Genomic DNA, 16288 nt, shown 5'->3' on the forward strand with positions numbered 1-16288 from the left:
AAACATTTGGGTTTCAATAGAAAAAGATGAATATGAGGGAAAAAATCAACATTTATGCTTTTATTTCTAGATGTTTACATTTAGATAGAAGATAGCACCTTTTTAATGAACCCACCTATTTTGTATGTGAGCAGATTGGAACATGTGACTGACAGATGTGTTTTGTTGCCCAGCTGTTTGTTTATTGTTTGATTATTCAAACAATAAATAGCACTAAGTGTGTACTCTCAGTTTCAGATTTGGGTTTTGCCTGTTCAGACTGCATTTTAGTTAAGAGGTGTCACCAACATGAAAAGCAGAGAGCTGTCGATGGGTGAAAACAAGCAATGTGAAGCTGAGAGAAGATGGAAAATCAGCCATTTGTAGTGTCCTGAAGAAGAAGAAAAAAACAAGTAAAAAAAAAGGATTCATTGCTTTAATCAAAATGTTTTTATGTTTTAATAATTTACCCTTCTGCTTCCCAGCCATCCAAACTAAGTGTTTATTTTGTCAGCTATTTTTAGATTTAGTCCTGAGTCCCGAGATCAAAAGTTCAGTCATATTCACCCAGTGTCATCCATTTATTTTTATCTTGATTAACTTAATCAAAAAACAACAGAAATATTTCTCTCAAAATTAGGTGAGGAAATTGATACCATTTGAACAGCACCATGCTAAATTTGACACAGCCAACAACCAGTTAGCTTAGCTTAAAATAAACTGGAAACAATTCCTGATATCCTACGATAGTTACTACTTTTGAAAGATTTTGGTTCCCAAGATGTAATCACACATTAGCATGCAGTCAGTCAGCAGTAGCCTTTGCAGTAGTTCAGCATGTTGACTGATTTATTAAGACTAAGGACGGGTGAGTCACACAGTTGTGAATTTCAGCCATCCCCAAGTGGACTGTCGGCCTCTCATCTGCTGGCCCTGCAGGAGCCTTTCGGGGGAGGAGGATTTTATATGGTGGTCTGCACAGTTGTTGAGTGGGTGCCACATTCCCAGGTGGCATGTGGCGACAGGTCCATCTGGGCACGCCTGTCGTCAAAAACAAACTGATCTCCTACATAGGGCAGGGCCAAGGTCAATGCTGGGACTGTCCCACCCAGATAAGTCCCTCAAAGCTCAGCCAGACATCTCAGTGGGCTTCAGGGGGACCTGACGCATGTGGACTAAGGATTGTCTGTAAACTTCATCAGGAAGTTATCTCCCTAGATCCACCGTGATCCTTGGGGATGACCATAGTCCTTTGGGACTTGCTTGTTTTGGAAAGGTATTTTAGTTCAAGAGCATTCAGCTGAAGATTTGTTTGTGTGTGAGTGTGTGTGTGTGACTGTGTGAGGCAAATCGTAGTGAACCTGAGAAATGCAAATAGGATGAATCATCTTGTACTTGCTGCTTATTTCAGATTTTAAGTAAACACAGGTCTGGGCCGAGGGGATGTTTCACTGGCATTGCCATTGTCATTTCCTGGAATCCCAGGCTGATAATTTTAGTGCATGAATAACACCTGCACTGTTTCAGGGTCTCTCAGACTTTGGAGTCTCTAGAGACCATCCAAAGACGTGTCGGCTCAGCAGGACTGTCCCCTGCACTTAAGGCTGATTTTGTGTCTTGTGTGTTTTGTTGTTGTTATGACATTGCTGGTCTAATCTGATCATGTCTGAGTTTGCTACGAATTCCTGGTGGAAACAGCTAAAAAAATGACACTCCTCATTCTTTGAACTTTCTACGTTAATTTCTCTCCATTTGTTTTTGATGTTACAAATGAACCTTTTACTTATTGGCCATTTGTGAAGCAGAGACATCTAAAAGCGTCCTGCATCATATATTTGGTAAATAACAGTTTTACTGGAGAATCTTATTTTCTCGGTCTAATCCTCGCAGAGCTCCGGCGCTGCTCTTTTACAGTTATGAGAACTGTGTGAACTTTTTTCACAGGCTGGATAGATGGCAATCTTCACCCAGCTCTGCTCTCAGGCATCTCTTCCTAAAAAGGCCAGGGGTGATCTCTGCTTGTGTGTTTATACAGTGAACGGAGCACTGCAAGCTGTCATTTTCCCATTATCTATCATATGCGAGAGGTTCAAACACTTCCACTTCTCTCTTTCTAGTGTATATTCTCCTTCCCGGGGTTCATCTGAGGATACAGCGGAAGTAGAGTTGAGATCAGCGTAAACACATATCTGTTAATGGTTTTAGAAAAGACATCATGGATGCGTTGTCTCTCTGAAATGCAGGGGGTCAGGAAGCGAGCGGATTTTATTAAAGAGAGATGGCAAATAAATACACAGAGTTTCCGACGCTCAGGGACAGCTCCGCTCCAAGACTGCAAGATGTTATAAAAGGTTTGTGCTTTGTGTCCCCATGGGACATGTTTGGAATCACTCCCATTTTCCCTCATCCATTTAGGACTATTTGTAGAGGTTTCCAGCTGGAACATCACTCCCCTGCCTGTTCTGCAGGCTGGCTTATTTACTACCATGTGTAAACATAGTGCACACACAGTCTCACACAAACTGATCACAGAGCAAGCAGAGGTTCCACTTTTAAAAGTAGTTAAACATTGACATTTAACATTGTATATTCTAGAATCTAGATGGATATTACTGTTCATGTTTTTCCATCACCGTCATCGAAAGCCTACAAATGAAAATACTGTTTATGTGTGGTTGTGTGTGTTCATGAGTCAGTGCTTGAGTGTGTTTGCGTCTTGACTCAATTAGCCTTATTCTTGGCCTTTTAAATTAGGGTGTCTCCTAAATCAGTCATGCTGCCTGAGCATAATGGGGGGCCCCGCTTAGTGATGGGAAGATTTCCACAGCTACTTTTCTGGTGGCCTTGGTGTTGCTTGTGCACTGATGCAGTTCAGATTAACATATGTTTGTTCTCACTCACACCCTCCCTTCCTGTCCTTAAAGGGGACTACAGAAAAAAAAACTAATTCTTATCTCTGGTCCAAGGCAGACCAAATAAATAAAGGAGCACAGGAGCTAAGACTTAACAGATTGCATGTGGCAAACTTCTTCTTTCTATTTTATTTTTTGATATATTAAACTATAGAGGTCATTGCTTTTCAACATTTAAAAATATACTTCCTGTTTTATCAGTGACTACTGAATATTAAATCATTCCTGTCATCAATTACTAATAAAAGTCTTGTGTGTATTCTAGATTAGATTTAAACACAGGCCAGTTCACCACCTTCCTGTCTGACTTCACTGTATCCTGTTTCAGTGTGTAACCCACCCATAAAGTACTACTAAAATTTCATTAGCTGGTTATGGTCCCCAGTTATTTAGCTTTCAATACAGTGACACAATGTCTGCAGTAGAAGCTGTAGCAGGTTTTTGAGGAAAATTGCCTGTGTGTGTAATATTGCTACAGTGTTCAGAGTCTTAGTACTAAAAAAGTGAATTTAGCCAACATTAAAGCAAGCACTGACCTGGTTACCAAACTTCCACAGCTAATATTAGAGTCCTTCTGATGTGAAGTTTCTTGAGCCTGATGCACCTGGAAAAAACAAGTTACAGAGATCTAACACCATATACATCAGCAGATCTAGTGTATGTGCAGGTGGCGTGTCAGTTATGATGCATACTGAACACACCGATTCTAAATCACAGGTGTACTCTGGTGTCTTGTTAAAAAAAAACAACAATCGAGAAGCCGATCACTTAATTTAACCTTTACTAAATGTATGTCTGCAGGAAGGACGCTACAGTATGGTTATCTTTTCTGCTTTTTATTATAATCTATATCTGCGGGCTAATTTTTAATACAGTACAACACTGGTTTACCCAAACACTCCAGATATCAACTCATTTACTAAACTTTGTTGCTGTTTGTGGTAAAGATTTGTCTTTCCTGTTTCTCTGTCAGGGCTCTCCAGCAGAGGGCAGCATAAGACAGAGCACAACTCCCAGTAAGTCCGCTCACCGCCTCAGTTTGTTGTTTATCCTAGGTTATGATTATGTAATCATGTTTTCCATGCCAAAGCAGAGCAAAAAACGTTAATTTGCATTCATCACTTGCTTAGTCTTAAATGCTACTTTCTTCTGCTACTTTATTGAAGGTGAAGCATAGATAATATATATTTAAAATATGAATGAAACGTTTAATTTACAATTACGCGTTTGTACCTTAACCAATACAGTACATTAGAGTGCATTAAGGACAAAAACCTGTCTTCTTGTCTATGTGTTTATATATGTTTATTGAAGTCCCATCAGGTCCTCGATCAGTCTGCTCTGTCAAGATCACACCTCTGTCAAGCATGAAAGGCTCCCCTGACCTGATTCCTGCTGCAGGTGAAGCATACCGCCATCTTATCAATCTATCAGTATATACAGCTGTGGGGCACCTTATCCACACAAAGAAAATTTAGAAGGGTGCTTTTAAAACTCACTTTTTAACCACCTGAACTCGAAAGAACTTGAAAGACTTGGCACAAGTATCTTGTGTCTAGCTGCTCTACTTTCAGCTCTGACAGTGTGATCATGGCAATTAGTTTTACAGAGTAGGATATAAATTTGATGGCCTGGTTTTGATGTTACAGTTCTATTTTGGTCATTTGGGCCATGAGGAGCGCACCCTGATCCTGCAGAATATAGCACTGCTATGCTTTGAATGATGCAGAGCTGTGGAAGTGAGGCTCTTATTTTGAATGTTTTCAGATTTGGACCCCAGCAGAGTGTGCAAAGGGAAAGGAGTCGTGACTCTGAGGGCCACCCTAGTCCACATAGATGATGAGGGCTGCATCAGCAAGGAGCCAAACGTCATCACGATGCCAAGTGAGTCGGCGTGAATGCTACAGCTGTTTCATAACGATTCTCCACATGACGAAAAAATATTTCCAGGACAGTAATAGTTGCATAGTGAAAGTGTGGGGGAAAAAAAAGAGTGTGAACATTGCTGTAATTTAAAAAGTGTTTCATCATGTCCTTTAGTTGTGAAAATTCCTCACATTCCTTTCAGAGTCCTGTTTTGATGTCACGATTATATAAGTTGTCACATTTTGAAGTGTATGTTCAGTCGATGGGCGCTGTCAGAGTTGCGATAAAGGGCAATCGCTCATATTTCCATGCAAGTGTCAAAGAGCTTTTTTGTTGCAGCCTGCCCACCCTGAAATCTGTAGCGGTGGCCTTGACTGTGGACTTGTTTGTTGCATAGAGCACATTGGAACTGGATTGGAGGCTGGCCAAGGCTTTTGGGAAGATGCTTTAATTGTTGTAGAGACTGAACATAAAGGCCATTGGAACAAACGGTCTTTGCAGCTCACTGAATGGGCTCTTTGTTCTGGTAGCGAAGTTCAGAGATTGTGGGAGAATCTCTCTTTTTTTTCACTTTCCTCGGGATATTAACATTTCTGTGCATGAAAACTACCAAGGAAAGCATTCACGCCCCGTCCCAAGAAATGAAGATTTATTTGATCGGCAGTGACTTGTTATGTTTTCACTGACATGCTGTACATTTTGGTGTCATCCTCTGTGGTTTTGTTCTCACTGCATTGGCTGCCCAACTGAGAGAGAGTTCTGGACTCTTTTTAGGTAGCTGGACAAGCCAGATTAATGGAGACAGCTCCAAAGCAGGATTGGCTGAGGGTGGCAGCAACATCACAGCTGATTTACCTCACGTAAACAACACTCAGTGCCAGGTACGTTTATATTCACCGCATTTAACACAGGCTCTCTGTGGTTTTACAGTTATGAGAATTGTGTGACTTAATTTGTTTTGTAGGTTGTTTGATTTTTGTCAAATTTCTACTATTCTACTATTACTATATTTATTTTCTTTGTTTCTCAACTGTTTCAGGCCAGTTCACCAGTAACCATTAAAGAAAATCAGGCTCCATCATTCCCTGACATTCAGGACTGTGTCACGTCGACTTACAGCTCTGTTTATCCTTGCACTAGCACGGTTAATCCCACCATAGTCCTGCTGCAACACAACAGAGGTGGGAGTTCAACCTTTGAAGTTTGTCAGGAACGTGCTTGAATACATGTCTGTGACGTTTTGTCACCTAGCTTTATTCACTGTGCTGCAGCCTACCTGTGTCTTGCCTGTGATCCATCAGCTTTGTTTTAGCTCTCTGTAACACATAACCACTGCTTTCAAGTGTCTCGTGTGCTTCATAACTTAGTCAAATTTCACTGTCTTGTCTTTGTCTGTCTTGTTCTCACAGCAGAGCAGCAAAAGCATCTTTCTTATTTGGAAGGTATGCACTAGTTTACCAGATACTTACCACTGTACTATACTCCCAGTCTTATTACTGAGCAATAGCTGTGTGCGTTGACCGCGTCATCTGTCACCCTCCCACTGCCATAATTGTTGACACAGCCTACTAAATGTGTCTGCCACAAGCCTCATGAAGTGAATGAGTCATGTTTTATGCATCAGTGTGTTAAAAAAGCTGTTAGAAACGTCCTTTAGTTGAACAACAGTATGCCAGACTATACAGAAACATAATGAGAGTGTCATTTCTTTTGTGTTTGGATTTAGGCTCATGTCATTTAGTTGTGAATTGCTGCTGAACCGGACGTAATGTTATAGGTTGTTGTTGCATATTCCAACATGAACTGTGTTTAATGTACTAGATATTGATTACTGTGAATTACAGACTGTTAAATCAGATATAATGCCTTGGCCCTGTAATATTAGATTCATTATAACAACTATGTTATTGTTTGTGCCTCATGTACATTACAAGTGTAGTAATAGTATTATCAGTGGCTCAGATCATTCAACACGTCTCCTGTATGAGCTCTAACTTTAAGGATACGATAAAAAACAGAACAAATCTCCCTCGTAACTTCCTTGTAACTGAAAAATTAATTGGCAGTAAAACATGTCCTTTATTAATTCATGTTTTTTTACTTTGTCTTGTAATTTTAGCTAGTATCAGCAAACTTCAGATAAATGTTGCTGGACTACTAACTGAACCTTGTCCTGTCTTGTCTTCTGTTGTAAGGTGCTGTGAACTTTGTTTTGTCTGGCTTAAAGGATTTTTTTTTGTTTGTTTGTTTTATTTTTATAGACCCAACCCCAGAAAGAGACAAAAGTCCTGAAACTGGAAGAGACTCAATTAGTCCAGTCCCCGATATGGACGGGAAGAGGCTGCGACTGTCACATCACTCCTCTGTCTTCAGTCCTCTCAACAAGCCCATTGTGCCTGTACGGGTGAGCAACAAAAACTACTACCAGAAGAAGAATAATCTACTTGCTGCAGATGTTTAATTAGGGTTTTGTTCATATGATTCATTCATATGATTTAATAGAATGCAGCCACTGTTATTTTATTAGTGAAAAGTCGTAAAGGTATATACACTAAATCTGAGAATGTCAGAGAATGTGACATACTTATTCATTAACAATGTTCTTATTTGAATTTCAGAACACTGAAAAGTCCAAAGACTGGTATAAGACAATGTTCAAACAGATACACAAAATACCTGGTAAGAGAGTGAATGATCATTTCCACTCTTCTATATATGTAATCAGTTTTGCATGTTGTGTTTCTCTGTTGGTCTCCAAGCATTGTGTATGTCTTTGTATTGTAATGTCCCTCTGTGCTCTGTCTCTCCACCACTGTGCTTAGAGCCTATTGAGGAAAACCCTTACCGCCCCACCTACATTTTCCCTGAGAACTATGACATTCAGATGAAATCAAAAGGTATCCGATGGTAGTAACGCCACTCTTGTTGTCTTTACTAATCTGCGGCCATCCTGGCCCTTTCAAATACTTTAGCTGTGTTTAATTTGTCGTACCCCGTCACCTGCGAAATACAAAATCATGTAGCTTGCAGATTTCCAAAGTATTTGAAAGGATTTAATCAAATCTCCTTCCTTTGTACTCCATGCATTAAAGCAACTGACTAGATTTCTGTAAGTACACTGCAAGTTTCGTGCAAATCAAAATTATACAAAGCAGTCATTGCTACATGGATTGACAGACTTTTGATTAAGTGATCAACCTGACAACAACCAAATAATTACTTGGCATGTGTAGCTCAGTTGCTGTGCTGCTGAAAAGGAGGATGCACGAAGCTTTGTGGTGTGATTCTACAAAATTGTAACAGCTTTCTTCACAACCTCTCTACTTTTGCTGTTAACCATCTAATATTAGACCTTTCATGCAACTGATTTCTCAAATGTGTCATATTTCTTCATCATGCTGAAACATAGTGTAACTGGGAGGTAGTTTGACACTGTTGCCACTAGGTGGTGCTGCAATCCTTCAATGATGTTGTGAACTGTCGGGCCCTGAGTCGAGACTGTACACAACATCCACACTGTTTGCTGTTCATAACAAGCTTCACCAATTATTATATGGGTTTAGTTTCTAAATGGTTAGGGTTTGGTTCATGGTTTTGGTCTTTACTTCATTTTTATGTTTACTTAATTTTGAATGTGACATGCTTGAGTCCTCATTTAGGTTACTCAGAATATAATGAGTTCCATATGTAGTTGTACATTTTGTGGTTCTGCAAATGCAACCTATCAGTAAATATCTGGTTTATAAACTGATTGTTCTGAAGGTGGTGGGTTTGGCCTTCTTGCTTTACAGTGCATTACTTATTCAGATGCTGTGATCCGTTTTTAGCCCAGTAATGCTTCCTGTAAAGCGCTTCGATTTGAATCGCTTTGATTGAATTTGGAGAACCTGTAATGCTTGGCCTAATGGAAGGTGTGAAGCAACGGGAAAACACAGGAAAATAGTGTTAATGCCTTCTGAATTATTTAGCGCAATGCAGGGTAGATACATGATAACAATGATATTAACAGGCTTTTGACTGATCACTTTTTTTCAGATGACGGTCACACCCCCTTTGGTTACTTGGAAGATGGTGAGTTTGGCAGCAGGGCTGGATATTATATTCCAATTCCTAACATTCACCTAAGACAACATTTAGTACACTGCATTAAGGGAGCATTAAGAGTACGATGTATTGATCTTTGTGTACATTTATGCGCCTGTTTTTAGTGAAAACAGTCCCACGCTCAAAAAGTGATGCCGAGGTCAATTCGAGAGGCCGGTCGATGCCGGTTCCAACACGGTCCTCTTCCCTCAAACCCTCTTCCAAAAGGTCAGTGTGCTCCATCTGCTCCAATTGCTCCAACCGTCCAATATTCACTTTACTTAACACGAAGAACAGTAGTTTTCATGTTTGTACGTAAAGAAAGGCCAGGATAAAAAAAAATGTTTAAACCATAAATATAATTCTGACGAGAGAAACCCTAATCTGTCTATTGCTTAATAGGCAAATGACTCTAATGGTACAATTGTGGCCATGATGGACGTTTTCTCTCTCTATTTACATACGTGTGACTAAACATGATTGTACACAGTAGAGCAGAAAAGTGAATCTGAGTCAAATTAGTCCAATTAGTCACACACACACACACACACACACACACACACGTCTGCACTGACACAAGTTGAGCTTCTCTAAGAGAAATGATTGATGAAGGAAGACAAGTGACAGAGGATAAACTGTTGCCCTCCAGGGCTGCAGATGACATGTTGATGACTTCTTACTTCCTCAGTAGTTGTTCACAAAAAGGTACAATGCTAAAGAATTTCATTCATGAAAAGGCGATTTGTATGTGCTGAGAATCAGTGTGAGATTTGGTGTTTCATGTTAAAAAGTCCTAGTTCAGCCCTTTAAAGATTAGTAATTTACCGTAGGTTGTCTATTAAGGATTTCTCCCAAGAAATACTGCGCTCTGTTTACTGTCACCAGGTCCAATCTTGTTTAGCTGATCGAATTACTGATTTGGCTCAACTGGGAATTGGATTTTCTCTCATATCATCATTAGATGAAGAGAGGGACAGGGTGAAAGAGGGAGAGCAGGGATAATGAGGGTATACGTCATGTTTAAATTAAAAAACATCTTACCCTATACTGGTTGCCATGGAGACTACTTGATAAGGATTGGCTCTCTTCCATCCCACACCCCACCCCTCTCTGACATCCACCTCTCTACAGGAACGAGTGGGAGCCCCCAGATAAAAAGGTAGATACCAGGAAGTACCGCGCGGAGCCCAAGAGCATCTTTGAGTACGAGCCAGGGAAATCGTCGGTGCTGAAGCTGGAGAGAACGGTACGCTGGCTGCCTGCCTGTTTCTCTGTCTCTCTTTCTTTCTATGTGCATGTCGTGTGAGCTGTCAACCACTCCACGCACCATCAACCCCACCCACCCACCACCTCTGTATCTGAGCTCCCGAGTGGCAGCTTCAGTAATAGCACGGGAGGCAACGTCTGCGTGGCCTGATTCGCCATGTGTACCACATTCCTGAAGGGTGTCCTGTTGCGGTGACAGATGATCCTGCTTGGCAGCGGTGGGAGTATCACTTACAAGGATAGCCATTGTCTCCCTTTCTTCAATTTAAGGTTATTGGGCTGAATCAGCTTAGTGTGAGCGTAGACACAAAACACGGATCCTGCGTGTTTCTTCAGAGGATGTGTAATGCTCGCTGCCCTGCTTTTATTTCGAGCCTTAACAGTTCCTGCTGAATCAAGAAATGCGGCATTATTCAGTGTCCTTGAGGGCTGTCGTCTTTTGAGAATGAGCTTTGTGCTGTTTAATAGAGAATTTGTAGCTGCCGACCGGATCTACAGAATAATATTAACCAAAAGAAAACACATGTATTTGGCATTTAGCTGTGACAGTGTTTTATATTTCCGTCTTACATGATAGAGGACATGGGGATGTTCATTATTGTGATTAGGTAGTTAGTTGATTGTGTAATTATTGTTTGGGCTGCTCAGTTACTTCAGGAGATGATAGCCAAGTCCCGAGAGCCAACAAATACACTTATCAGAGTTTGGTCCAGTTCATCCTCGGACTAGTGTAAAATAATGAAGTCTATTGTTTTTCAGTTACAAGCTCAGCTATTATAGGTCACCGTAACTTGTGGCTGTAGCTGTTCATTTTCTATGTTAGGTTCATTAATTAACTTTACAATATATAATAGCAAAAATTAGATTGCATGTTTTGTTCACTCAAAAAATGAAAGCTTGACTTGAAAAAATTAGATCTTGCCCCAGATTCCTGAAATTGAAATATGTCAGTTGAAATCAAATATTTCCAAGTTGTTTAACTGTGAAGTCAGATTGACGAGTGTTCATCATCATCATCAGTATTTGTCTGTCCATTGGAATAAACTCTATAACAGCAAATAACGAAATATAATAATAACCAGTTTTATGTTTTAAAAGAATATGTTCATATTTCACGTGTATTTAAATGCGCCACTCATTTGCCCATATTTACAGTTCAGTTGTTAGTGGCTGAATTACAGATATATTCCTGAACTTCCACCAAAATTGCTTTTGAAGGTTTAGATGATAACAAGATAATACGAGGCTTTAGAACTTAAATAAAGTGAGTATTTATCAAAGTTAAAGTCCTGTTAGTATGAAATGATCTGCCAGTTAGCTCAGCTTTGTGTAAAGACTCTGAAGTGGAAAATGCAGGGTGTACGTGTTGGACTGTGTCTTGGCTAAGAGCAGTGACTGGAACCACTAGCTGACCAGCAGCCTCACCCCATCAACAGTTCTCCACTCTCTAGTCGCGTGGACAGACCCAGGCTGTTTCCTCTGTGTCCAGTCAACTATTTACCTGCTTTAGTGATACATTTATTGTACTAACATGAGACTTGTATCAACTGTTGCATAAATCTAACACTCATCAGGAAAGCAAGTTAGTATATGTCATTAAAACATCAGATGGACCTAAAAAATGTGAACCCATCCTTGAACTGGCTGTGGTAATGAAACCACTGGATCCTCGTTTTCAGTGAGTGAGCTTACAGTTGATACTGTATGTTATCGGCTGGACACATTGGCTCAGTCAGTAATGTCTAATAGGCTCATTACCTTGGCGTGTATTTTCTGTGCTGTCTCAACTGTCTTCTCTTTGTCTTTTTTCCTCCTCTTCTCATTGCCATGCTCCTAGACTCAGGATGTAAGTCCCGAAGATGTAGATTTAGAGAATGAACCTTGGTATAAATTCTTTTCAGAGATGGAGTTTGACAAAGCGGTAAGTGGTCGCTGTCTTTGAAGTGACAGTATGTTTTATTTTATTGCATGTGATAACGTCCATGTTTCGAATAATCCCTAAACAAACCTTGTCTGTGAACTACTCCAGTTTCTGCTCCCCTTTCACTCTCAGTATCATAATGAAAACTTTTCTTATCCTGCACATAAAATGTCATATGACGGCATATGTAAGAAATGTTTTTTTTTCTTTTGAACTAAATTTACTACCATGTGTCCCATCAGTGTGGATTAATGAGACCAATATAAACTTTTATGCATCCCTGTTTTGTTCGTCATAATCTTTTTTTATATATATACAGTATATATAATTTCTCAAGATGTACCTGTCTGCAGAAGTTTCTTTTTTAAAGTGCTTGGTATACATAGCTATTGTTATTGTTCATTATCACTTCATGCTCTTTAAAACCTTTTTTTCCCCATTAGTGTCCAAAAAAATCAGCTGAACTCTATTTTTGTCCTCTGTCAGGAATTTGTTTTCATGTGTGAAGTTCAGAAAACGTTCATTAGCTGTGGCTTTTATCCCTCTGTAGTTTAAATAACTAACGTTTAATAAGGCAGATCATTGATCAGGATTTAATTTAATCCTGTAGTAGCACAGGTGCCCACGATGAAGGACCTGAAATTTTTACAGGGCAGTTGTGAATTTATCATTGTCATATTTTCTTTACAACTGGATCAGATTAGCATACTTGTTCTTCAATACTGTTAACTCAACACCCGAAAGAAACACTTTTGTTCCTTTGATGTGCACCCTGCCAACTAGAATACACAACATAAGTCGGACGCCTGGACGGGGTGACTCATTCAGAAGTCACTCTTCACTCCAGGCGGGTATTGGGCTCCAGGGTAATCCCAAGCCCTTGAAATAATAATTGCTGCCCATCTGCTATCTAGTATATTTACCAGAATAACCAAAGGGGTGCAGGCATGTCAAAGCGGTATACAGTGTGACAAATCCATGCCTCAGGCCTTGTTTGGCACCAGACAAGCGTGGCACCCGGCCGCCCACAAACACATGTTGCTTCTTCTCGCTCTCTGTCAGTCAGAGACACACTGCCACACCCTGGATCATATGAGGTGGCACCACTGACTGCTACGTGAGGTCATATCCTAGCATCAGCCAGACACAGGGGCTGAGTCTCCTGTTCTAGGTTTATGTATATGTGAAGGAGGTTTAGCAGCGGAGGCGACCGACTCTGTCTCATGGCAGGCTGGATGTTTGCCAGATGAGCTGAGCTTGATGACTGGTTGCTGTTTAATGTCAAAGTCACTTCTAAAGCTGCACCTGGTATGTTCAGCATTTGACCTTAAGGTTCCGCCAGACAGGCTGGCTCATTGAGGTTTGATTGACATATTAGTACTCGCTCTGTATTAACTGGAGGAGAGACATGACTGGACGTCGAAATCGCCAGTGCTTAGGGGTTAAAAGAAGACCTTCCTGGCTCTGATCCAGGTCGCACTTATGAATAACCTTCAAAGTGCTAAGGAGAAACACTTCTAATGGAGAAGTACTATAAATACAGGAATACTTCCTAATACTATAAAAGGTTCATCTTATATCTCGGATTCTTGTGACTTCAACTATTAATTATGTAGTTGTTAACCAAATACCTAAAGAGGGGGCTTACTGTTAGTAATACACACAGTTGATGATCGTGTAAGACTGCACTGTTTTCTTCTGGCCAATCCTGTCTCATCAGATCATCACTACCCGACCACTAGGATATACTTAGTCACTGAGCAAGAGTGGCACCTGCGTATCATCACTGTAATGGTCTCCTTGATTAATATTTACTGTACAGGTTTTAGGTTTAAGAGGAAACTGAAAACATGTCCAGTGACAGGCTCATCAATATAGCTCGCTAGCTGATGCTGGAATTAAACACATAACTATGGTCAGGAACAGCATTTTGGCCCCCTGCAACCGTCAAAGTGTCTCCATCTGTCGAGCATATGCTGATGAGGGACCTTCTGCCACTCTGAGCACGGCGTTCCTCAGAGCGTCCCCCTACCACCTGACATATTCTAAAGGAGGAAACACTGTAAGCCCGTCAGATCATCGTGCTTTCATATTTGACCTCTGTTATACACTTAACCTTTACCTTTAAGCATTTAGTGGAGATGAAATGAGGGGCGCGCATGACTATAACAGGCCATTCACACTGGGGGAGCTGTTTGTTTTCATGAGAACGAATCAACACAAATAAGGTGCTGGAAAGAATGGGATTCATGTTACCATGACCTACTCATGATCGCTATTTTGAAAATGAAAGCGGCACACAGGAGCCGGAGCTCTGAGTATCCGGGAACACCTGTTAGGAAACATAAAAATTCTGCAGAAACATTGTCATCAGTGTTCTAATGACTCAACAAGACCCTCGCTCGTGTTCACACAGCTTCAGACGTTACACATCATTACTGCTTTAAGCAAGTAGTTTCATCTTATTAGTGGTCTTTTTCAGATAAGTTTGAACAGTTTTACTCTTTTATACAAAAAAAAAAGCTCACACAAACTGGCGTCTTGTAAATTTAGATAAGCCTCCTATGCTTATTTCCTGTTTACTTTCCATTCAAGCTGTACATATTTAAGCCCAATCATCCAAAGGTGTCAGAGGGCACGTCTTCCTCCGCTAACATCCGATCTTGAGGGGATTCAAGACATGGAACAAGGAGGAGCTGCCGATTATTCAATGACGCTGGCTTGTTCTCCAAGTGGAGATGGAACATTTGACTTTATAAATAGACGAGACTAGAGACCTGCCAGCCTGATGTTCTGTTCTTATGAAGATAGGAATTTATTCTGAAAGGTTATTAATGATCATCCTGCCTGGCAACTAAGTGGAAAGGCATGTTGTGGCAAATGAGCTGTTCAGAATGCTCCTTGTCTGGTCATAGGTGTGGGAAGGGGAGACTTGGCCACGCCACAGGGAAGTGGGATTGTGCAATCATATTTGCAAACAACACTTGCACTCTTATTCATAGTGCCCGAGTCACGTCTGTTATTTTTGCCTACTGTGACGTCCGAAAAGAGGAAAGCAACAGAAACAGTGGGCTAATATTAGTTGGCTCTAAACCATTCAAAAGGCCAGAGCTACCACACTGAATGACCAGCGCTTTGTTTTGGAGATAATATCTGCTACTCAATAACAGCTACCTGTCTCTTGGAGTCCTTTCATTTCTATTGTTCTTTGTCCTAATAACAGTGTTAAAATCATGTTTCTACAGTGAATATGTGTTACAGTATACTTTGTCTCTTGTCTGTGCTGTGTGTGTGTGTGTGTGTTTGTATGGTGTTTGTATGGATATCATTGTGAGGGCCAGTGTGATTTTTTTACCTTTAGAGTGAGGCCATTTTTACATAGTGGAAACATTTAGCTGGTCCTCATAAAGAGTGTTTAAAGAGCAATTCTGGGGTTAAGGTTTTAGGGTTAGGGTAAGACAGTACATGTGATAAATTAGGTTAACATTGCTAAAGCGACAGTAGGGGGCTACAGAAGGCATTATGTCAATGACTGTGTGTGTGTGTTGTGTTGTGTGTGTGTGTGTGTGTGTGTGTGTGTGTGTGTGTGTGTGTGTGTGTGTGTGTGTAATTCGGCCTGCCTGCACCACCAGCTGGTTAATTGTCCCCCGGTCTGGTCCAGTGGTAATGAGAGTGACTCAATACCAGACAATAGAGACGGCTTCACGGGGAGACAGCAGCCCATTGGCTAAGCCTGTGACAGCCCCCTCCCCGCATGGGCGCCCCCTGACCGATTCACGCCCACCACCCCACCCCCTCCACTCTCCTTACTGCCGCTTGTTTTCTCCAACTTGCATACAGGCCAAAACACACGCTTACTGCTCAGTGCCAAGCCCAGTCCAGAGAAGCTAAGAACCCCGGGTGATCGAGACAGAAACCCAGAGCAACGAGCGAGCAGCAGAGAGGGAAACAAGGCAGAATCTGGCCATAGCTAATGCTCCTGCTTCTGTTCTAGCTGGAGGAGACCTTCCTGTGGATCTATCAATGACTTCTTTGTTTGGTTTGTTGCAGAGTGCCCCCTCTTTCAGTCCCCTGGAAACAGCCTCCGACCTGCAGCAGTAGTAAGTCCATGCCTCTTCTTCTTGTTCCGACTCTTGTTCTTTAAATCTTGCTTGTCCCTCCAATATGGTGATGATTATTTAAAAATGTCAGTGAGAGATTTCTCCACCCTGTAGAGCTCGCCCGCCTACAGCTGGGGGACTCCTGCTTCCTGAGGAGATCC

At 41.1% G+C, this 16288-nt stretch overlaps 1 protein-coding gene across 1 annotated transcript in view; it reads left to right on the forward strand.

Annotated features, from left to right (window-relative positions):
* The first annotated feature begins 1195 nt into the window (after positions 1-1195).
* The window catches only part of LOC113158297 (sorbin and SH3 domain-containing protein 1-like), a 30115-nt gene continuing 15022 nt past the window's right edge, over positions 1196-16288 (forward strand). Inside the window, exons 1-14 of the mRNA XM_026354090.1 lie at positions 1196-1255; positions 3865-3907; positions 4206-4292; positions 4659-4775; positions 5532-5638; positions 5797-5938; positions 7019-7161; positions 7376-7436; positions 7580-7654; positions 8793-8828; positions 8966-9068; positions 9972-10086; positions 11944-12027; positions 16078-16127. Coding sequence (XP_026209875.1) covers positions 4259-4292; positions 4659-4775; positions 5532-5638; positions 5797-5938; positions 7019-7161; positions 7376-7436; positions 7580-7654; positions 8793-8828; positions 8966-9068; positions 9972-10086; positions 11944-12027; positions 16078-16127 — 1067 coding nt within the window. The 5' untranslated portion in view covers positions 1196-1255; positions 3865-3907; positions 4206-4258. The remainder of the gene's footprint in view (positions 1256-3864; positions 3908-4205; positions 4293-4658; positions 4776-5531; positions 5639-5796; positions 5939-7018; positions 7162-7375; positions 7437-7579; positions 7655-8792; positions 8829-8965; positions 9069-9971; positions 10087-11943; positions 12028-16077; positions 16128-16288) is intronic.

This window comes from Anabas testudineus, chromosome 15 (assembly GCF_900324465.2).
Source record: "Anabas testudineus chromosome 15, fAnaTes1.2, whole genome shotgun sequence".
Classification (NCBI taxonomy): Eukaryota; Metazoa; Chordata; class Actinopteri; order Anabantiformes; family Anabantidae; genus Anabas; species Anabas testudineus.